At 38.9% G+C, this 23,584-nt stretch overlaps 1 protein-coding gene across 1 annotated transcript in view; it reads right to left on the minus strand.

The window, feature by feature from the left end:
• Window positions 1–10,919: 10,919 nt before the first annotated feature.
• COL4A4 (collagen, type IV, alpha 4) overlaps window positions 10,920–23,584 on the minus strand; it is a 69,722-nt gene continuing 57,057 nt past the window's right edge. Inside the window, exons 37-46 of the mRNA XM_010568418.1 lie at window positions 23,252–23,323; window positions 22,332–22,460; window positions 20,374–20,481; window positions 19,328–19,483; window positions 18,564–18,686; window positions 17,267–17,398; window positions 15,112–15,228; window positions 14,182–14,370; window positions 12,028–12,314; window positions 10,920–11,410 (exon numbers count right to left, since the gene is read on the minus strand). Of these exons, the coding sequence (XP_010566720.1) occupies window positions 11,147–11,410; window positions 12,028–12,314; window positions 14,182–14,370; window positions 15,112–15,228; window positions 17,267–17,398; window positions 18,564–18,686; window positions 19,328–19,483; window positions 20,374–20,481; window positions 22,332–22,460; window positions 23,252–23,323 (1,577 nt within the window). The 3' untranslated portion in view covers window positions 10,920–11,146. The remainder of the gene's footprint in view (window positions 11,411–12,027; window positions 12,315–14,181; window positions 14,371–15,111; window positions 15,229–17,266; window positions 17,399–18,563; window positions 18,687–19,327; window positions 19,484–20,373; window positions 20,482–22,331; window positions 22,461–23,251; window positions 23,324–23,584) is intronic.

Below are 23,584 nucleotides of genomic sequence, written 5' to 3' on the forward strand. Positions count from 1 at the left end.
TGTGATGAACTGATCGTAACCCCTATTCCCAATCCCCCTGCGCTGCCTCGGTGGGTGTAGGTAGAGAATCTGGCAGTGAAGCTGTGCCAGGAAGAAGGGAGGGGTGGGGGAAAGGTGTGTTAAGATTTGGTTTTATTTCTCATTCTTATCCTACTGTGGTTTGATTGGTAATAAATTAAATTAATTTTTCCCCAAGCTGAGTCTGTTTTGCCCATGATGGTAATTGGTGAGTGATCTCTCCTGTCCTTATCTTGACCCACGAGCCCTTTGTTACATTTTCTCTCCCCTGTCCAGCTGAGGAGGGGGGGAGTGATAGAGTGGTTTTGGTGGGCACTGGCCTCCAGCCGGGTCAACCCACCACACAGACTTGTGGAGATCTTGCCTAAATATAGGCTACCTTGAATTCTTTCTTTTCCAGAAAGAGACCAGTGAGGTCAGTTGTCACTTAGGACAGATGCTACACTCACTGCTTGTCACACAGTGCCTGTCTGGCTTCTGGCATATCTGCCTATTCAGTAATGTTAACTAATGAACCTGAAGGTTTTTTGTTCTAGTATCACTCCAAAATTACTCATTGCACAGGCTTTTTTTTCCTCATAATAGCAGAAATTCTTCTGAAATTGGGGACACTCATCTGTAACTGTTTTCAGTCCTGAAGAGCTGTGATTGCACAAGAACAATTTGATGATTGGCCTCTGGCACAGAACTGTTGTGCTGTGGTTTAACCCCAGCCAGCAACTAAGTACCATGCAGCTGCTTGCTCACTCCCCCCTGCCTCCCCAGTGGGATGGGGGAGAGAATCGGGGCGGGGGGCGGGAGTAAAACTCGTGGGTTGAGATAAAGACAGTTTAATAGGACAGAAAAGGAAGGGAAAATAATAATAGAATATCCATAACAAGTGATGCACAAAACAGTTGCTCACCACCTGCTGACCGATGCCCAGCCGATCCCCGAGCTGTGGTGCCCCCTGGCCAACTCCCCCCAGTTTATATACTGGGCGTGTCGTAATATGGTATGGAATACCCCTTTGGCTGGTTTGGGTCAGCTGTCCTGGCTGTGTCCCCTCCCAACTTCTTGTGCCCCTCCAGCCTTCTTGCTGGCTGGGCATGAGAAGCTGAAAAATCCTTGACTTAGTCTAAACACTATTTAGCAACAACTGAAAACATCAGTGTGTTATCAACATTCTTCTCATCCTAAATCCAAAACACAGCACTGTACCAGCTACTAAGAAGAAAATTAACTTTATTCCAGCCGAAACCAGGACATGTTGGAATCACTTCAGCACTAATTTAGTAGAGCATTAGGATGAGCAATTCACTGGTTTCTTTTGAGGTACATGTGATCACCAGTCTGTGCTTTATGAAGTCTATTTGCCTATGGAGTTATAGTTTGAATGTAAAAACATAGTCCTTTATTTTCCATACAGAAAAAAATCCTGAAGCTAATTTTTTTACTATGTTCTTTAAATAAAGAGTACACCTTCTGGTTGTAACTAAGCTTTTGTTTGATGAAAAATGCACAAGCTGTTCTTTCTCTCCTGTGCCATTCTCACTTTCACCATCCTTCTTATACTATTGTTGATTTTTATGCCAAGAAGCAGCACAATATTTTTACGCCAGATATGTGGCTCAAGGTTCTGAGAGCCGAAATACACAGCTGCAATGTGGATAGACTCATTCAGGTAGTGCAAGAACACTGTTAATATTATGCAAAGTCTTCTGGCAGATTCTAAGACACTTAGTACATAAGGAATGCTTATTTTTGTTGTGTTCTTCGTCTTGGTTGCTTCTCTATATATTCAGTAGCCATAGAATAAAATAGCAGACACTCTTAGCTGATTTTTCTATGCTCACTAAAAATAGCTATCAAAAAACTGCATACAGTTTGCATATTGTTCTGAGTGGGTAATAATTAGATGTAAATGAGGAGGAAGTAGCATTGGTTTCTCAGACTAATCTTTTAACACTCTGGTCAAAAGTTTCATTGTAATCTACTGTGGCTGTTAAGCTCTGTTATTTTAATTATTTAAAACCACAGGATTAGCCACTAGTCAGTTGAAAAGAATAAGTAAAATCAAAAACACGATTACAGTTTTAAAAGCACTTGTTTTTGTAAAGTGAGGTTAGAAATACTTGCCTTTAAATATTCACAAAAAAAATTGTTCAGCTGTTTTGACTTTTTTGTATATAAAATTGAAATAAATATTTTTTTACATTTAAAACTGTGTTTTTTATTATAGTAATTAATAAGCTGTATATTTTAAATTACAGAGCTGCCACCATATTATTAGAAACAAAGAGTTGTGATACTGAGAGGGCAGATTGATTATGTTGGACTAATTTTGTTTCTTTTGAATTTAGAGGAAGTTTGGGGATCGGATTATTGGAAAGTTCCGGTACTTAAAGTATTTTGGAAAGTTTATTAACAGAATGATTCCTTAGTAGGATTTTTACCATTAAAAACCCCCCATCAGTTTAGGTTTCAGAGCACTGATGATGGTAGATGTAAGTGGCAGATGAATTCCTAACATATGCTCTGTTGCACTTTGTCTCTTCAGGGACAAAAATTAAGAGCAATCTATATAGATGAGTATTCCACGTTGCGTATTTTCTGACACTGTTTAGTGCCTGCCTAACTCTACATAAGGTAAGGACTCTTTAAGAAAAAGCAGTTTTATATAAAATATTTTAGCATCTGAAGTTTGATTCCTTTGTTGCAGGAGCTGCGATTTCTTGTGAATTTTTCATACTTCCTCTAAACTGTGTGATCAGGTACCATGTAAGAAATTCCACCCTCTTAATTAATCCTAATCAGCAGACTTGTTAATAGGCACATTCTTGAAATTTAATGGTTGAATGACCTAACATTACTGCTAATAGGGGTTTCTTGCAGTCCAGAAGTAAGATGTGGGGAAAGAACAGTGTGTTTAACTATTAAAATTCTTTTCCCTTTTCTGTCTTGTCTTTAAGCACAGGCAAAATACGTCTTCCTGTGTATGTATGCTTCTTTCCCAGCAGTACCATTTCTCCTAAGGGGGGAAAAATGCCCTTTAAAATACTGAGAAAACTATTCATACGTATTCCACGCCACAGCAGGACAGATTGTGCTAGGTGAGTGTAGGGGGAAATACTGTTCTCAATACAGGCTGTAAGCGAGATCAAACCATGTCCTGCCCCCTTTAAATTGACATTTTGGTGCCAGGGGAACCATTTTGGGGAGAGCATCTCAGTTCTGCTGTACCCAGCCTCTTCTCAGAGAAGTCATTCTGCCTGAAGCTTTGTTTTCCATGGCTACCTTTCAAACAAGGTTTGCTTGCTTGTTTGGTGAAAATCAAACCTGGAATTTTCATGGTCCACTTTTTAAAAAGTTTGACTAATGCCACCTTGTTTATTTTCGCATATCCCTTAAGCATCACTCCAAGAACTCATTGGTATAAAGGGTGTAGTAGATGACAGTGAAGGGACCAGCCACTTGAGAACAAGTTTTGCCTTTGGGTTTTTGGTTTGGTTTTATTTGAAAGTGAAAGGGAGAGTTTAACTCGTACCGTTAGATACAGTTTGGTCATATCACATACACGCAGATGAGGAGAAAAGAGCCTAAATACTGGTCCATTAAATTAGTGATATATATAAAAGTCCATGGAATGATGGTGCATCTGGGGAGAGAAGGAAATTCTTCACTAAAATGGACCTTGCTAGGACACTATTTTGATTGAGCTGAAGAAGGTCCCAGTTTTGATAGCTCTTATGCTAAAAAAGAGGAAAGAGAGCATACCTGATAGAGGTAAAGTCTTGTATCAGCAGTCTTTATGGCAGACATCTTAGTTTTTATTTATATATTTTAAGGAGCTTAATTGCCGATGATAGAGCAAAGCAGCTGTGAGCATTGCTAGTCCAAGATAGTTATTCTGAACAAATGAAGGCAAAATGACTTCCTTCTCCTATGTAGTAATTACATGACTGGAAATGCCTGCGGGACAAAGGTGACTTTCTTTTGTTACCCATTGCTCTCCTTAATTATGATACCCATATATGCTAAGTGTATATACTGCTAAATATAAGAATAAAGAACTGTTGAACTGTTAAACCTCCTGCTTGTATGTAGACCATGGAACTTCACAGGTGTACAATGTCTGAGGACTGCACAGCAAATCGGAGGGAAACTTCAATGAACGGCTTGAAAAATAGTTTAGGTACAGCTGCCTTTTCTGTTGTTGTGATGTGATGGGAATGGCTGTTGCAGTTCATTTTCACTTCTGATTCTGTGACTGGTGAATTGTAACAATTTTTGTTTAGCACTGAATGACATAAGTGTGAATCACACTTCAACAAAACAGCTGGCTAACAGATATTCATGTTTATGTACTGTGGCTTCTTGAGAGAGTGCACAGGCATGAAGGACAGAATCATTTTATGGTTTTATTATAAGCTACTAATTGTTTCCTATGTACAAAAAAAATAGAATTGGTAATTTCTGATTTGTTACCAGATTTCAGAGGGCAAGGAAGTATTAACAGTTCTCAGCTTTCAGTTGTAGAACTGTTTCTAAAGGAATATCATGCTTTCTAAAGGGTCTAAGTCTTGTCATAAATACTGATATGCATTTACTCTTTCAGGATCTGTGAAAATGAAAGACAGTTTGCCATAGAAATTTAGTATGGTTTGGGTATTTTTGTTTATATTGACGTGCTCAGAATGGTAAAGCAATTGGGTTAGTAAAAGAGAAGATGGGAGTATACATACGATAGCAGTCTTCTGCTGCATGAGAACAGTGTGAAGTTCATCTCTTTTGTCCATTGACAAGAAGAAAATGGCCTAATTTGCAGCAAAATGAATGTAAGCAAAGGATTTCTAAACATGTAGATAGTGAACTTTTCTAATAGGCTAGCGATATTCCAGAGTTTCCTTCTGTAGTCTTTTTGGAGCAGGTTAAACAAATGTCTTCAAAGGGCTGTTGAGCAGGTACACAGTAAATGTTCTTGCCTTAGTGGAGAACGTTGGATTAGGTTAGGTCCTTCACCAAATTATTCCTTATAGGGAAGAGCTATTGGTGGTTGGGCCACTTCTGTGAATCCATGTTTTCCTTACCCATGTAACAAGTTAAGGAACAGCTCCTAAATCTGTACAACATTAATGAGTATGGAATGACCTATTTGCTGATTTATTTTAAAATAATATGTTTTAAACTAGGGATATATGTACGCAGTTCTGCGTCTGAGAAGGCTATTCTGTAGTCTTTTGCCCAGTTAACAGGTGTATCATGTTCTTAAAGAGCTAAAGTCAGCCATAACATTAATAATGTAACTCAACTGGTTTTGGTAAGATTTTTTCATTTACATTAGTACAAAATGAATTCAGCAACTTCTGATAAAAGCTTTAAAATACCTGGTGTGCAAGGGTCAAACCTCCCACTTTGATTTTGTCCGGCATTTTGAAAAAAAGAGAGCTTAGGTCAGAGTGGCCTTGATTCTGGAAAGCTTTGCTGTTCAGAACAGCACTTAAGTATATGCTTATGTAAACACATATGTTTTCCTGTACAGGGGGGCCAGGGATGTTACAGGTGTGTGTCTACTGCAGGGTGTCTGTTGCAGGGATCCAGATAATCGTTTTGCTGCTGTTCAGAGCTGAGGCTTCTGATTGTATTAAAAATACATTATCCGTTCCTTTTTCACTGCTACATGTATCTACAGACCTGAAATCCAGAATGAGCAGTTAGCTTATAAAAATGTATTTTTGAATTGGATTATGTAAGTGAAATGAGTAGGACAGAGGGTAAACGATCAGGGATGCATTTCATTTGGAAGGCACTGTAGTGATAAAACCCTTTAGGCAGGATGCTTAAATTTTCAGTTTCTGCACATCATCATCAAGAAGCTTACGTTATATATGCAGAGATACAACCTATCTATCTATGTCTACAAATTCTATAACATTGGTACCATGTATTGCATGTATTTAACTCTTTACATGCATATTAAATGTTTAAGCACAGTAAAATTAAAACATTTGGAAATACTAATTTGCTTTAGCATTTTTAAAATACAGTATGCAAAATCTAACCAACTACAGTTGCAACCGCCTCAGAGTAGCCATTTCTAATACAGATTTGTTCAATTCCCATCAGAATTAATTGTTTTCTGCCTCTGAGAAAGTTTAATCTCCACTCAAATGAAAACATTTCTGTCTTCATCATGCTAAATTGTGTGAGAAGGAGCATCTGTCTACAATAGGAGTAGTATTTGTAATCAGTGCATGGAAGACTATAAATTCTGAAAAAGATCTTGCTTTTCTCTGTACTGAAACTTTGTTTTGCCAAGCTGAACGTGATGTCGGTTTGGGGCTTGAGTGCTTCATTCCGAATCTTTCTATAAACCACTTGGGGGTAATGAATGCACAGTGGTTGTTCATTAGTGTGGTACCTTACTACATATGTTTGTTTAGAAATTGGCTAAAATTTTGTCTCAGTGTTTTGCATTTCTCCTTCACTGAATCAGTGGAAAACATTAAAATATGTGGACTTTCAAACACTGTGAAGCTTCAGGCCTGTCATCTTTTGAGAAGCAGTTGAGCACTGTGTGGTCAAGCGTAAGGTGAGATTTGCTATGAAGTGGTGTTAGATGCTGAAGGCTGTCTACATTATATTGAGGAACCATGTTTGTTTAATATGTTCATTCTAGAATGATAAATGTGGAGTTGTTTTTTGCTTTACATTTATGAAGTATCACTTCTAACTGAACTTCCAGTACCCTCTGGAATTTCTGGATGACGTGACTAGAAAAGGAGAAAGCTGTGAAGTATGAATGTGGAGCAGTATCTGTTTGAATGCTCATGTTGGTTTTTCTTCCACCTGGCTGGCTAGTTTTCCAGCTGGTTAAGGTGGGCAGAATTTCAACGGCTGTTTTTGTTGTTTGGTTGGTTTAAAATGCTGATTTCTGAAATAGGATCCAGTCATGAAATAGATCCCCATTTTGATGAAGCAATTGCTTCACCTGCTGGAAAGTTTTTGCCAGAGTTGTCAGAAATTTTTTATCATTTTGGAGTGCAGGTAGATCAGCTCTGTCCTTGCCTGACTGCTCCTCTTCCCAGCTGGCTTTGGAGCAATCCTTTTTCTTGCAAACAACTGTTCCCCATTATACATCTTCCTGATGTGGTCCCTGAATGGTTTTTTTTCTTTCTTGCCCAGATACTTCTAATACATGTAAAGCATTAGAACAGAAGTTCTCATATTCATAGCCTTTTTCTATGTATGGCATAATTGAATTCAATTAAGTTATTTAAGGATTGATTGTAAAACCTGAAAAGGCCAGGCTTCAGCCTGGGATGTCAGTGTAAAGTGGTGTTATTTACAGTGGTCCATGTGGAACAACAGAAAGTTTGTTCCCCAGATGGAAATGGTTTATTTCCTGAATTTGGATCATGGTCATACTTAAAAGAATTGATGAGGGCTGATGTTGTGGTCTTGCATGCTGGGCTAGAGAGCCTGCAGTACCATTGTAGACTGGCAATCTTCAGCTGTGTACCAGGAGCAGAAGGCATCATGCGGATCAAATTTAGTTCTTCCTCAGTAGCGAGCTTTAAAACTTTAGGGGGATCTTTTTCAAACAAGTAAACAACAACTTGGGTTTTGGATAGAAGGTTTGTTTAATCTGCCTTAACACAGGCAAAAAACATATGGACTGTAAGAATTCTACAGTTTTTGACTGTTTTGATACTTTTTGCTTGTTTGTTTTTCTGGTGTTTATGAACCAACCAAAGTAGGAAAGAGTTGTTTGGTTAGGATACCCTGGAAAAATTCCTGGAACAGTTTTGCTTAAACTTGTTGCACGTAATAATGCAATTCTGGGAGTGAGTCTTTAAGCAGTTTTCTGATCTGAGAAATCCAAGGTCAGGAGGAGGCAGAGGTGCTCCATGGCAGAACAGGCACACCCCTGAAGGGACTGGAGACCTTGGAGGACCCACACCAGAGCAGATGCTCCCTCAAAAGGACTGCAGCCCATGGAGGACCAATGTCAGAGCACGGGAAAAGAGTGAGAAGGAAGGTGCAGCACAGAGAAACCGCTTTGTACCTGGAACCCAGTCGTGTCCCACCCCCCCCGCCCCAAGCTTCGCGCCACCTCTTGCCTCATTGAAGAGACCAAGCGTAACCTGCAGCAATAACAAGGGGGCAGAGAGGAGTCTGGAGTAAAGCTGAGCCTGGGAAATTGGGAGGAAAGGTATTTTAAGGCTTGTCAACTTGTTTCCCAAAACCTGAATCAATAATTAAATATTTATGCTAAGTTAAATTCTGTGAGTTGAGTCTGTTTAGCCCACAACAGTACTTGGTAAGTGATTTCCCTGTTTATATTTTGACCCATGAGTTTTCTTGCTCTTTTTCCTCCTGTTTTCTCTCCTGTCCTGCTTGGGGCAAGGGAGGCAGCTGGGTAGGTGCTTGGCTGTCAGCCAGGGCCAACTCACCACAGGAGTTCCAACAGCTCCTGGGCATGGGATGTTGCTGATATGATGGCATGTGACAAGCTGGGGACTTGGAGCAGCAGGTCTGGCCCATGGCAGGTGCACTTGCAGGAAGTTGCCAGTTTGGGTCTGCTTGCAGGCCCCAGCTAAACCCCTTCTCTGTTTGGCATTTAGGCATCTTTTCTGTTATCTCATTCAGATACCTGTTTTTATTTAGCACGTGAATTGTGGACTTCAGATCTAGAAATACTACTGTACACAAATGAATTTAAAGTATGCTTTAAAAATACCATTTTTACAATACAGCACCACTGTGATAAAATGAGTGATACCTGTTTTCAGTTTTGCTTTACTCTCTCCCTTTTGACATGCTCTGTATGCAGCAAAAGATGAAATTCGGTTCAAAAGACATTCTCAGTATTAGGCCTGTGCATCTCTTTCCTCATCTTATAAAAAACAGCAGATGAAGCAAAAATGGCCACATTTCTTAACAGCAGGTCAGGGCTCGGGCTTTGCAGTATTTTTCTTCCACTAGTTATCTTCCAGAAATCCTGATGCGGAGGGATGTGAAGGAGAGACAATAATCTGACGACCACCCTGAGGATTTGCTGTGAGTTAGAGCCAGGCATCTTCCCTGCTTCCTAGCCATATAGATGCCATGGTTTGCTAGGGCGATGGGCAAGCGTCATTGTAAGTCAGAGGTTCTGAATTTAATTCCAGGGTGGTTCACCCCAAATGGCTCTAATTCCAGTGACCTCTGAGTGTAGCCAGCATCATCTTCTGTGTTGCTATTAATACCCTGCTTGCTGTTTAGGATAAAATTCACTTCTTTACTGGGCCTACACAAGATCCAAAGCTCTTGAACGCAACAGTAAGGGTAATTTGGACTACAGGACTAGCACAAGGCCATTGCCTTTAGGAGTGCTTTTACTCATGAACAGTTTCAGCTGTTCCTTTTCACACATAACTTCATAATTAGGTCCCCTATGAATAATTTACCTATTATTTTTCTACTTATAGTCACTGGACAAATGATTGCAGAATTAAAGCATATGCTGCTTTATACTTTGGTCTGTCTTATTTGCTTTGTAATATTAACCAATTTATCTGCAATTTCATTTTGAATTAGTACAATATTTCTGACAAATGCCTTACGTTTGGCTGGTTTTGTCAGAAGGAAGTTGCACAGTCTGATGTATTTACACTTGAATGGACTTACTCTCTGACTATTTTATTTTCCTCTGGCTGAGACTGGAATGTCTGTCTTTTCTGCTCTTTGAGTTTGTGTATCCAATTTTTAAATTGGCTGATCAGCCTGTTTTACTTGTGATGGAGTACTTCAGAAGGAGTTTTCTTTGAATTAGGACTCTTGGATGTGGATCTCAGTTTCCTTGAAAATCCTTTTGCTGGGGGCACCTCTCTTAGTGAACACAAATCGAAATGAAAAGTGCTGGAAAAAAACCATTTTATTCCATTCTAGTAAAATGTAGCTTATTTAAGTGGTAAAAGCAGCATTTGTGGCCCTTCTGCACATGATGAATTCTCCATTTGCAATCTGTTTTCAGTAGTTTCACCATGATTCAAATATGCATTTAATAGTTCTGGTTTTATAGCTGAATGAAGGAGGTATAAATGTGTTTTAACTTTTTCAAAAGGTGATGAGTGCTTTAGCTTACAAACATTTTAACAATCAGTGCTTTAAAAAATAAAAAGCATCTCTAGAGCTATGATTCCTTAAGGATCTTAAAGGTGATGGTTCTTTTTTTTTGGTGGTGTATTTACAAACAAAGAAGCAAAAATTGAACAAAATTTATTAGCTTCAAGTTTAGGCAATTGTCCTAATGCTTCTTACATTCATCACTCAGGTAAGTTCACCCATTTTATCAGCATGCTACTATTTCTTTTCAAGTAATACTAGAAACTGTTTTGTTTCTTCAGTTACTTGGATTGGAGCTTAATAATTTAATTTAACTGCTCTTAGAAATTAATTGCAAATATAAATATAGCTTTTTAAGGATTCGTTATCTCAGCTAATTTTATTTTCTCACATAATCTGCTGTTAAATGGATTTACAACTTTTTGTTGCTTACGAACGCGCAATTAACAGTTTGATTCAGTACTGCAAAGGTAAAAGACTTTGATCTTCATTGTTTTTGTTATGATGTTTAACAGTTACATTCTCCCCTTCCCTCAGAAACAGCATGTGAAAGTTTCTTTAGTTTGGAAAATTCAACTTTAGGGCTTTAAGACATTTGTATGTTTGCACGTCTGTATCTATAAGGATAAATATTTATAATATGCCATACAAATGCACATACTCTTCCTGTTGTAAATGCCATTTCTAACAGGAAATCCATTGTCTTGCACAACAGTATGGTTCCCTTGGTATTCCCGACTTGATTCAACCCTCCAAGCTCACCTTGTTACCTGTGTATTATGGCAGTGGACTCCAATGTGAGAGTTTCATTCTTTTGAATTAGGTCACTTACACTAGATTTTACTACCTGTAGATGTGTGTAATGGGTGGATGAGGCTTAACAGATCTTTCATCTTTCAGTCTTATATATCCATTCAAACAAAAAGAACAGTGCTGAACACTTTCAAATATATTAAAATATTAAATCCTGTTTAAACCTTTAGCATGTTGTTCATCCTTACGCAAGTCTCACTCTAGCTGTTCGTTTTTGTTTGGCTTGTTAGCCATGCTTCAGGCATACCTGGCATCTACTGATTTTTTTCCTCTGCTCTTGTCCTTCTTTAAGAGTTCCTGACAGGGGGGCTGATGCAAACTGCAATTCAGGCATCACAGTTGTTAGCCAGAAACTGTATTCATTAGCAAAAAATTGACATGTTCCCCGCTGACCCTGGCATTCAATGAATGGTGCTGATCTGAAGTCTTCTAGGCAACTTCCAGGTGACATAAGGGACTGTCCACCACCCTGATCACCAGATCCAGTGTGCTGGAAAAAACAGTGAAAGAACTTGATAACTGTGCATGAAAAATAGGTAAATTATGTTAATATGTCTTTTTCTGACTTTATTTGCTTATAACTGTACTATTTTTGGTGATCTTAGGTTGGAGTATGTTTCCTTTGCTGGAGAAAAATCTTAATTTGCTCTGTAATGAGTTAATCTCAAAAGTCTAGAGCCAGCTCACTTACTTTTCTGGTATTTGTCAAACTGAAGAAAAAAGTAATCCGGGTCAATTCTAAATGATGCTGTTGTTTAAACTGATGCAAATGTAACTTAGAAGATGGCATTAGAAAGACCTGGACCTCTTATTCTGAAGTGTGTCTTTGTACATGAAAATCCCATTGTTTATTAAAGACAAGCAAGCAAAATCTTTGCAATTTTAAGAAATGTGTAGCTTAAGGCTATGACTTCAGTATATATAGCTACAGCCAGCTTCTGCAATTTGGAACTAACCCGCATCTTGGTTCTTTTTCTGAATTTTCCTTTTTAATGTTTGCTAGACATTGGATAGTTTACTTTTCAGAGCTAAAAATCTTTGAACCTTTAGAACACAAACGCTGTATGAAAGAAATTTACATATATGATCATGTGCCCAGATGCTTACCATCAAAAAAGAATATCCTATCCAAAGACTCCTCCAGTTCATTGGGCAGGGAGGAATTGACTGATCTTGGCTGTGAACTGCTACCGCTTGGGCTGGGGCCTCACATACAGCACATCTGCTTATATATGGTTGTATTTCTTCTTCAGAAAGTGGCATCATTGGTAAAGGAGCAGCGCTTGACAACCAGTAAGACTTATCATTTCGACTGGCATAGTAACAAACTTGGTTGATATTACAGTAAGCAAAGGGCATGGTATTAAACACAGGAAGACAAGATCCTGCCAGACCTGAAAATAATAACAAATTATGAAAATTACTCCACTTCTTTCTAGGTAAGTTGAAAATAGTATTCTGGGCAATGTTGCTGCAAAACTATGTATCTTAACAGGAGTTATGTAATTCACAGATCTTAAACCTCTCAGGCTCTTTACCAAAATGGCTAATTATATTGAAAACAGAAACTTTTTTTACCAATAAGTATTTTCCTTTGGCCAATAATATTTAATTGTATCACAATCCAGTATTTAAACATGATGTATTTTGTCACCATGGGAAGCAGTTATGATAACAAATTTCTTAGCTGTGCCAACACTGAAAAATAAATTGGGCAAGAGGTGGCGGCTGATTTAAAAGGAGATTAGCTATTTACAAACTCGTAGGAGCAGTGAGAAACCAAATGCCAATGCTGATAAATAGAAAATTTTTGTTAAGTATGACAAACCATTGCTACCAGTGCATTAAGCTGAAATCTCAGCAGCTGTTCTATTGCCTTCCAGAAAGGTTTCACAGACTCTCAAAGTGAAATAAAAGGATTGAGGGATTTTGCAGAGCCAATCCTGCAAAATTCTCATCAGGCAGACATCAGTGGGAATTAAGAAGCAACTAGTGCATACTTCAGCATACTGCAGAAGTGAAGTTCTTCCAGAACTGAATTTGGAATGGTTTCATGATGACCTATGTAGTTAACAATAATAATCACTGCATATATGTTCTGCCTTGAACTTTGTGTGTGATGTATATTTCTCTAATGCCCCCAAACCCTAATGCCTTCTTTCAAGATATGTGACATTTCTCTACAGAAGCCAGTTTTGTTTATCACTGATAATACTCTGTTCCAGTACTAATAAAGAATCTGGAGTAGCCTGAGTAAGGAAGATGCCTGCAAAAAGAACACACTGCTCACAGGAAGCGAGGACTTTATTTTCTTTTGAATCTTACTTTCACTGCTGTTCTAAGGCATTCTGTTACCAACTGGCTCTCCTGGGGAATGCCAAACACACAATAGTGAAAACATTTCAAAACAACACTGCTGTACTAAAAATATCTCTTTTTATTGCTCTTTTAAACACTTCTTTTTTTGTCCAGCTTATTAGGTCCTTGATCTTTCCTCCTAGGAGACTTCTCTGCCTCTTGTATAACAAGTCAACAAGAATTTAGGGAATTTCTTCTGTGCAAACTGCCGCCAATCAATTTCTCAGGCTGCAAGTCAGGCAGCTTATTTAGACAGCTAATTTTAGTTAGAACTGTAGAAGATGTAGAAGAAATGACCCAAGACACCAAAAGGAGCTGTCCTTGGGAGAAATTTGACTCTGTCTTTTGCAAAAAATATTAGCTTCTGACTCTTAAAGCACACAATTCTGCTATACACACGATGCATAATTTTATTTGTAAAGCTTATTTATATTACCCAACTGTAACGACCGAACTTAACTAGATCTTTTTCCCAAGCTGTCTCTACAGTAAAAAGGAGCAGATCCTGCAGGGAGTTATTTCAGAGTGGCCAAATGAGATTCCTAGGAATCTCCTAGGATTTTTCCTAGGAAAATGTCTCCAGTAAGTTCAAAGACATCCCAAAATGACTAGCCAGGATGAGTGAAATAAACCACTCATCTCTCCAACTTCTATTCAAAATTACTTAGAGGTAGAAATGCTTTTTTTTCGTTCAACTGCATACAAGCATAAAGCTATTTTAAATGGGTCACATAATAGGGCAGCATAATCAAGTTCATTATAATCAGTGTAAATTAGTTTTGAGTCTGTAGAAAATAAGTAATTTATGATTCTATAGTGTGCTCCATTTGACTTGTCTTTCATTGTATAGATCACACCATATTAGACCTTAACTGGAGAGCAATTACGTATGACAATACCTACCAAGATCTTGATTATGAGCTTTCTCTTGTCCTTCTAGGTATAGCAGACTATAGCCAGTCCATAATTTTGGCATCCCCTGTGGACAGAGTGGTTCTCTGTCTGACTGACTATGAAGGACAAGCAAGAATCCACTTGCAGATCTAATATGGGGGCCTGGTGGTCCTGGGATACCAGTCTGGCCAGGTGGACCTTACACATTGGAGAAAAGGTAAAAGAAATTTACTTGTATGAACACATAGCTACTGTGAACTTTTATCTTTTACTGTATTTAAGTGTTCAGTAAGGGGTTCCTGACTGAAGGTAATACAACTTCACAGGTTGTCATGGGCAATAAAGACACCAGTAGACACACGTTATCCTTCTTATGGGCGAGAAATGAACTAGATTGCCACTGAATGCCTGACAGTTGGCTTTTCTATTGTACCTCTGTCCTGTGCTGTATGGATTAAGGAATGAACTGAGGTGGGCAATGATTTCCCAGACTTACACACTAGAATGATTTGTCTGGACTGAATTTGAATCCCTGCAGTCAATGCCCTTTCCTCACATATGTATCAAACCATTAATTTATTAAACAGCAGTCACAGTTAAAATACAATTTTAATTACTCACAGACAGTTGCACCATTAGTGCTGACTCAGAAATGCATACCTATTGATATATGGTGTTTAAGCATGTGTGGTTAATTGCCTTTCTGGTTAATAATGGATGCCGAGATAAATTTTCTTCCAATAGGTCTTTTTATGTGTTATGAAATCATTCACAAATGTCACTATCAGTGCTTGAATTGAAAGGGGGGGAAGGAAGTGTCACGGTATCTCAGGCTAGAGGTGGACGTACCTATGTATGCACTTGGTGGGGAGAAGAGAGAAAACTTAAGTCTATACATCATCCCCCACATCTCTCCCCGAAGTCATGTTCCATTCTTACCTTGTGGCCCAGTGTATCCTTGCTCTCCTATATTCCCTTGGTCACCTGGTGGTCCAGGTGCCCCAGGTAAGCCATCTTGACCTGGCAGGCCACATGACCCTTCTTCACCTTTTCTTCCTAGATAAATACAAAGTATGCACTTTCCCTTCACATGGCTCCATTTAAAGGTTATATGTTGTCCAAACATGCACAGCATGCAAAGGGCCGGTCAGCAGAACTGACACCAAGAAATGACACTTCAGGACAAACTGGTGCAGAACAGCTTTCTGCTGGGAATTCTCTTTACAACTTATTCACCTTGTGACCACATTGGTAGCTCAGAGGCACGACTTCAGGAACAGCAACTGCTGATAAGGTTTTATGTCCTCTCTACAGAACTTGTGCGATTTACAGCTGAAATCAAAGCACTAACAGACATTATCATGACAAGCCTCTTGCAGAATTACCATCAGTATCTGTACAGTGTAATGAGTTGTAACTCATCCTATGGCAGGCCTTCATCTTTTAGGACCCAACTCAGCAGCCTCTAAACATGTACTGAATTTCCTGTGAAGTAATGCATGTATTAGAGTACTTAGAGAAGAGGGAGGGACTGCAGAATTGGACTACATCCAGTGAGGAAGGGTAAAGACATTTTTAGGCTCCTGATGGCCTCACCTTTTTATATTTCTTGTATGTACATGCATTTTTATACCTTAGCAGATAATGAGGTATGGCCATGACAGTAAAAGATATGTCTCATATGCAGGGCACAGATAGGAATGGTTCTGTTCATTGGCTACTTTAAACATAATCTGAATTGAACAAAGTTACACTTGTCAGGTATTATTGCACTCAGCAGTGTTTTTCCTCTTTTGGCAAAAAACAGTTTTCAGATGAGTATGTTTCTCTAGCACCACAGTTGTTTCTCATTAACAGTGTGCGTTTCATTCCCTGCAAATTTTGCTATTTAACCTGCAGACTGAGTAATTCAAGGTTGTCTCACGACATTCAAAGTTTCCCCATGTTACTTTTTATTCATTAAGATTCATTAAGAAAATCTAAACCAGTCAGAACAATTTAGCAGCTTTTCAATGTTGGTTGCATAGTTATTTTGGCAAAGCTCAAGTACACTCAAGTTTTAGTAATATACATTGCTTTTGCCAGTAAAACCTCCAGTTTGCCTTTCAACCCGGGAGAAGATTGGAATTCTGCTATCTTAATGAAAGGAAAAGCATTATTAGGTGTTTCTTTCATAAAACCAGTGCGGGTATGTATCACTGTATCATCTGGTTTTACAGAAACTGTATATAATGGCAACACAGCCATTCTCAGTTCAACCCCAGAAACACTTTGTGTTTACTTTCATGAGGGGAATGACTATTGCAGGGAATCTCCTGGGAGAAAACAATGGATTTTCTCTCTGGACACATTGGATGTCCAGTGCAGCCACGACAACAAACTTCAGTTTCCCAAGTAGGGAATATCTAAAACCACATGAGGGATTCCACTATCTAAACTGAATACACTACACAGACATGCTACGCTGTATTTCTATGAAGATGGCCACTCCATTGGAATGATCAGTACCAGCATCACTGTTGTTTTCTTTTTACCTATCAGAAGAATGTTTCAGTCTTTCATCACTTCTTAAATTAACATCTCTTTGGTCAGTTTTCTTTTGTGGTAACTTTTTCACATTCTAACAGATAAAAAGTGCTATTGTAGCTGCCTCTCTGCCTTCCGTGTCCTTTTAGGACTTTGGTTAGAGCTTTGTGATGCATTATTGGTAAATTTTAAAGCATGTATATTTTTAACATCCTCCAAACTGTCTAAACCATAGGACTGATTTGAGGCATTGCTTTTTCATTTGTTAGCAAAAAGAAAAAACATCGTTTGAAGAACTCTTTTCTCAACAGTGCCTGATGCTCTTGCCTTCCCTGGCCTAGGAAAAGGGAATGCAGTGCAGGCAGGCTCAAGCAGCCTGGTTCAGCTATACTGATCCATCATCCTCAGCATTAACCAGCCCACTACATGTTTCTGGAGACTGTTAGTAAGTGTTTAAGGGGAAGAGACAGCGTAAAACATAAAGAAGTAACACTGACACTCTGAGCCTTTTCAACTTGTTGTCTAAATGGCTGAAATAGACATCCAAGCTTTCAAAACACAAGCTTACCTTGGGGTCCAGGGTGGCCTATTGGCCCTGGTAAACCTACAGAGCCATCATCTCCTCTTTGCCCTGCTTCGCCGGGAAGCCCTGGGATTGTAGGGCACGAATCATCTATTTTTCCTGGTTCACCAGGGTCACCTGAAATGTGTAATAGGAAAGTAAATTAGACAGAAGATTGGTTAATAGCTCCCATGTGAAAAATCAACATAACTGTTAGCTGCTTTTGGTATTCAAGTGTATATTTTAAGTATTTTAAAATCTTGAATTATTGAGTCTCACCGCTTTTAATTTTACTCTTAGTCTTTTAGCACAGCATTAACAACATGGCAAGTATGTGTTAACAAGTGTATGCTAGCTGATGTGTTTTAAGTATTTGGTGTACAGTTTCTGTCTTAATGTGCCCCAACCTGACTTGAGTTAAACCCTGAAGTCTACCCAACTTCATTGCAAACACCTTAGCACATGTGAAGAATTACAGTACTTTGCTTACTCTGTGGCTGCAAAGCCATCAATAAGCAGGCCGAAGAAGCTAACCCACAATATCCATTTAAAATAATTATAATAATATAAAAAAAAGAATGGCCACATTTTATGTATTGAAAGTTACTGGGAGGTATTGGCTATTTGCATTTTGGAACAAAATCAGAATCGGATCAATTTAGTCAGATTAAGAGTTCAGTGTTTGTAGTAATTCACTGTTAGGATTCAAGATTTTGCTAAGTTTTTGGCTAGAAAGCATCTCATGTGACAACCAAAAACCAAAATGATAATTTGAAACAAGTCTGTTTTACAAGTCTAATTGACATCACAGCATGAGACTTCTCAATGTAGCATTATCATGATATTGGTCTGCTTGGAAGTGCTAGCTATTTATGTGAAAAATCTATTAGAACTATGTTGTTGTAGCAGTATCTACTATTCCTAGCAACCAAGCCAAGAACACCTTCTAAGAATGGAATGTATCTATACAGAAGGAAGCCCACATGAAAAGAGCAATAATCAATAGTCATGAACTTACCTATAAAACCTGAAGGATGTGAAAAATGGAAAGCAGATTGCAGCCATTGTGGTGCAGGTGGAAACAAGTTTCAGGCATGTAAATTAAAGAAAATGGAATGAGAACTGAAATAACTTACATGAGGTGACACTAGAAACAAATCCATAGTTCAGAAATTTTTACACAACTCAAATGAGAAATCAATTCAGTTGGTTTTTTTCCTGAGATTGTTTAAATTGTCTGTATGCAAGTAAACGTTAGTAAGATTATATATTAATAGAACGATCATGGTTACGGTTGAGTGACAATGAGCAACAGGTTTGTAAGTACCTGTGGGACCTCTGGGACCAGGTTTTCCTTGAAAACCTTGGTCTCCTGGTTGTCCTATAGCACCAGGTGGACCCTGTGGGCCATGGATTCCCATAGGACCTGGAAAGAAAACAGTTGTGCAGTTACATGTAGTTGCATTCCGAGAAGGTCTGGCTGCTTGAGTAACAAAAAATACTTGGGACAGCTCAACTCTGTTGCCTTCCAGAAAGAAATGCACATTCTCCTCTTCTTCCCTGGTCTTGAATTAAAATTTACTTTTCTTTTTTGTAGAGATTGGAAGGGATTGGTGTACATAGGACTTCTCTACAGTGTGTGGAAGAAGTATCTAGATCCCTGTTTTCAAACTGAAGAATCTGCTGAAAGCCCAAAGCTATTGATATGGGGCAGATGTGAGACTGTGTTAGTTCAAACACATCTGCATCTTCCATAGCTTCTCAAGACCCCTGCAGACAGATCAGAGCTTGCTTTATCTGGCAGGCTCAAAAGTTTTACTGCCTCATTCTCAGGTTGGTAGGGGAGTCTTCCAACAAGTTGTTGGAAGCAGTACATGTGAATCTGGCTCTACTCTGACCTTCTACCCCAGCCCTATCTTATCTGTAGGTAACAGGGCAGAGCTAAGAAATGTCTAGCCTACCCCTTCTGTCTGGCTCAGTCTCCAGTGGCAATCCCCAGTGCACAAGGCTCAGTTGCATAGGGTTGGGTGTAAGTGCACACGCTATTAAAAACATCCCAGATCGTACCATTTGGGCCTCCTCTTCCTTGGTTCCCTGGAAGACCTCTGGCTCCTTGTTGCCCTCGCTGCCCAGGATTACCTGGTGCCCCTCGAATACCAGTATCACCTGGATCTCCTCGCACAAAGATAGTCTCTCCAGGAGGACCAGGATTCCCAGGCTGACCTATGGTAAAAGAACTTTATTCTTAATATATGTACAAAGCATAAACATCTAAAAATAGCTATGTTCCGTTATTTTTTTTTGCTTTTGGGTTTTTTTTCCTGGGATGTAGGACAGCCCTTGCATGTTTTTGGAAATATTAACATTAGCCTTATCCAAGGCATTGTAAGGAAGACAATAATAGGAATAACTCCCAAAACAATATAGATTCTGTGCAAGTAAAAGGCAGCAAGTTAATATTACATGCATTGAGACACTTCTCTATATTTATTATAGTGCTGCTTACCCTTCCAGTCTCCATCCCCTGTTTCCCAGTAGGAAGTAAGTCTTTGTACTGGGTAAGGAAGGGTTCAGATAATACTTAATGTAAGGGATCACAACAACTTGAAAGAGCTCCATTTGAGGACCAGAATCTATAGTAATTGACTGGCTCCCTTGGCAACACCTGCTTGTAAAAGAGGTGAGGTCTACATAAATGCTTAGAAAAGAGTTGCCAGCTTTAGCTTTCCCAGGGCTGGATTTAGATTGGAAAGCTTTTTCTGGGTTTACCAACATTGTCAGGCTTCTGGACAATGTGTTTTATCCTTCCTGGTAGGAAGAGAGGCCTGTAATCTTATTTGTATTTGCTTCTGCGGAAACTGAGATACGTTGTAGCAGCAGGACTTGTACAGAATTACCATACAGGCCAGAAAACTGAATCTGGAGATCTGTATTTTATCCTTGCTCTGGTGATCTATCCAGTATTCAATTCTCTGTGTATTCACTGAGGTATTGATTGGTTTCTTTGTTCCTTACGCACTTTTATACTTTTTTTGACAGACAGCAACCCAGTGACTCCTAGTAGCCTCAGGGGGTTTTTACATGATCAAATCTGGTATTTTTGGTTTTAATACCTCTGATGCCATCTAAACCAGGTGGTCCTTGATCACCTGGAGGACCAGGAGAAGCACTATCAGGATATCTTCCCATAGGTCCAGTGGGTCCAACAGGTCCTCTTCTACCTAAGGGATCACATTTTACAATTAAAAAAAAACACAACAACTAAACCAAACCAAAATCTGAGGGTTTTTTTTAGATTACAGAAATGAGTTACTAACTAAAAGAATACTGACGTGAAGTCATGGAAGTAATGTATGCTCTCACTTGTATACTGAACATACCAGTGACTAGGCTAATGAAGAAATCTTGTAGAAGTGAAAATATTTGTTATCTTTTTAAAATTTTTAATTCTTTCCATAAAAAATACTTAAACTAAAGAATGCATCATCACACATTGGCATATTGCCACAAATAGCTGCCTTCTCCTGAATTCCAACAATGGGAGAAATGGTAAAAATGTAAGATGAGTGGGGACTATGACATCATTCTGCCTGGGACAGGATAAGTATTCACAGATTGTTCCTAGCAAAAGTGAGTTCAGCCATTTCCTAAAAACCTCAGTGAGCAAGATGAACTTACTAGCTTTAAATGTATTTTTTTCCTAATTTGTAATCTGGATATTTGCAAAATAAGACATTAGTGCCCTTACATGTGACAGGCAGGAAGAGTTACAGGTTACTATCCTCTGCATAACACTTTTGAATAGTCGCAGCTTGTTAGCATGTGTGTTGCGCTCTGTTGCCTTCTCTTTTCTACAAAAAAAAAATCTAGTTTCTTCAGTCTTGTTTTCGACCCCATCCTTCCATTTACTCTCTAGTGAGTTCTCCCTAATTTGTCCAAGCTGAACACAGTACGTCATGAGAGGCTTTGCCCATCCCATGTCAAGCAGTGTTAATACATCTTGGAATTAAACTTTTTTCTCTTTTTTTTTCCTCAACAGTACCATTCTGTTGACTCCCCCAATTCATGAACTAGTAACTGAATTGAGAAAAATGACTGTCTTCATCTTAGAATAATTCACCTCACAGGAATTCACCTCCACTATTTTTCTTAAGTGACACAGCTGCAAGGTTTGGTAGAGTAAAGCTAATGTCACTTCTAATCACAGAATTGCTGAGGCTTCAATGGGCCTCTGGAGACTTTCTAGTCCAACCCTCTCCTCAAAGCAGGGTCAGCTAGAGCAGGTTGCCTAGGGCTCTGTCCAGCTGGGTTTTGAGTACCTCCAAGGATGGACACTTCATAATTTCTCTGGGCAACCTGTTGCCCGTATTCAATTACCCTCACAGGAAAACTAAAACTTTTCCTTGTATTGAAGTAGAATTTCCTGTATGTCAGTTTGTGCCCATTGCCTCTTGTCCTGTCACTGGATACCATCTCTCTTTGTCTCCATGTCCTTCCTATCAGGTACTTGCACATATTGATAAAATCCTCCCTGAGCCTTCTGTTCTGGAGGCTAAGCAATTCCCACTCCCTCAGCCTCTCCTCATATGACAGATGCTCCAATCTCTTAACCTTCTTAGTGGCCCTTCCTCAAACACTTGCTTTTTCCTATTTCTATGCAACTCCTATATCACCAAGGCTCTTAGTCATAGCAATCTTGTGATACAGTTCCATCTTGCATTTATATCAGAATAGTTGATAGATTTATTGTATTTCTGTGACTACCAGATCTCCTGCACTCTTTTTCTTCAGGAATTTCTTCCCAAGAGGCAACTCCACCTAGCAGTTCCCTAGGTCTGTCCAAGTCCATCATTTTCTATTCTCATTCTTTCCTCTCCTGTAACATAATAAACAAGAAATACTGGGGTCTGTGTATCTACTCAGGAAACATCAGCATGTTACTGCAACAGAAATGTTTGTAGGGAGAGAATCTTCTGGGTATGTATTAATGTCCATACTCACCAGGGCAAGAACCTGTATGAGCTTAATTTCAACTCTGCAGGGCACCACTAAGGAAAACACCCTTTCTTACCTGGGAATCCTGGGAATCCCCTTTCTCCAGGGGGGCCTGGAATAGAAATACCAGGCCATCCAGGTTCACCTCTGTCTCCTTTTGGTCCAAGTTCTCCTGAGTATCCTGGGGACCCTGTTTCACTTTGACCTTTATAGGAAAACAATTATGTACATAAAGCTTACACTGAGTACAAATACAGATGTGCAGAATAGAAATACCAGCTGCAGATGTTCGTCCTTGCAAGGGTTGCCTAGTGCTGTTTTTCTGGTTCTCTCTTGGAAGCTGGATACAGTTTTGTTGAATCTGGACCTAGTTCATCCCTTTCAAAGAAAGTAATCTCTTTGCTTTAATGCTCTTTAGGGTTTATTTTATATGGTGTCATTATTGTCCGTAACTTGAAATGTAAACTGATTGCATGGTCCTAAATTTAATTTTCTATCAGCATAAATTTGTAATCCCCAGATAGATGATGAGCACTGTTTTTTAATACTGCTTCAAAAGCACCTTTTAAAAGTTGCAAATAGATCGGCATGAGCGAAATCCAGGTTCCTCTTAACTTTGTGGCACAACTCCCATGGACTTTAATGGGGCTGGGATTTCATATGTCTCCATTTAATTTGTTAAGTTTTATCGTTTACATATAAAAATCCTGGAGTCTTGGCTCTCCTTTGAATCATCTGTACTGAAAATTTTCATTTTATAAACAGCCTTGAAAGGTTCCAACAAAACTATATGAGTAATGGAAGTTTTAAAGTTTTCCCTACAAATAACTGCAGGTTTGTCATTAGGTATACTTTAGATTCTGTTTGAAAGTTTAGTCTGAGCCTTAATGATATCTTCTGGGCAAGGCAAATATCAAAATAACATGCATAATTCCTTGCACATTCAGTCATTTAAGAGAAGATTTTATGTTCCACATAGCTATTTCCCTTCTTTACCTGGAGCTCCTGGAGAACCTTTTTGACCTTTTAGTCCATCCAAGCCATCCAGTCCGGGTAGTCCAGGAAGACCTGAGAGGTATTACAGGCATGACTAGGTGCCACAATAATCCCTTGAAGTTACAGTTAAAAATGATGCCTTTTTTTTTTTCTGACAACACATTCTGGATCAAGACAGGGTATTTGCTGAATTTGATTCTTATTGGCAACTGAAGATGAGATCACATTGTACCTGAGTGCAGTCCTTTTGGAAAGGAAAATGTGAAAAATTTGAAAATAGCAATAATATAGTTTCACATCAAAGCAATCAGAAAACATACCTTTTAATCCTTT

The sequence above is a fragment of the Haliaeetus leucocephalus genome, unplaced genomic scaffold (genome assembly GCF_000737465.1).
Source record: "Haliaeetus leucocephalus isolate CR32 unplaced genomic scaffold, Haliaeetus_leucocephalus-4.0 Scaffold240, whole genome shotgun sequence".
Taxonomy (NCBI): domain Eukaryota; kingdom Metazoa; phylum Chordata; class Aves; order Accipitriformes; family Accipitridae; genus Haliaeetus; species Haliaeetus leucocephalus.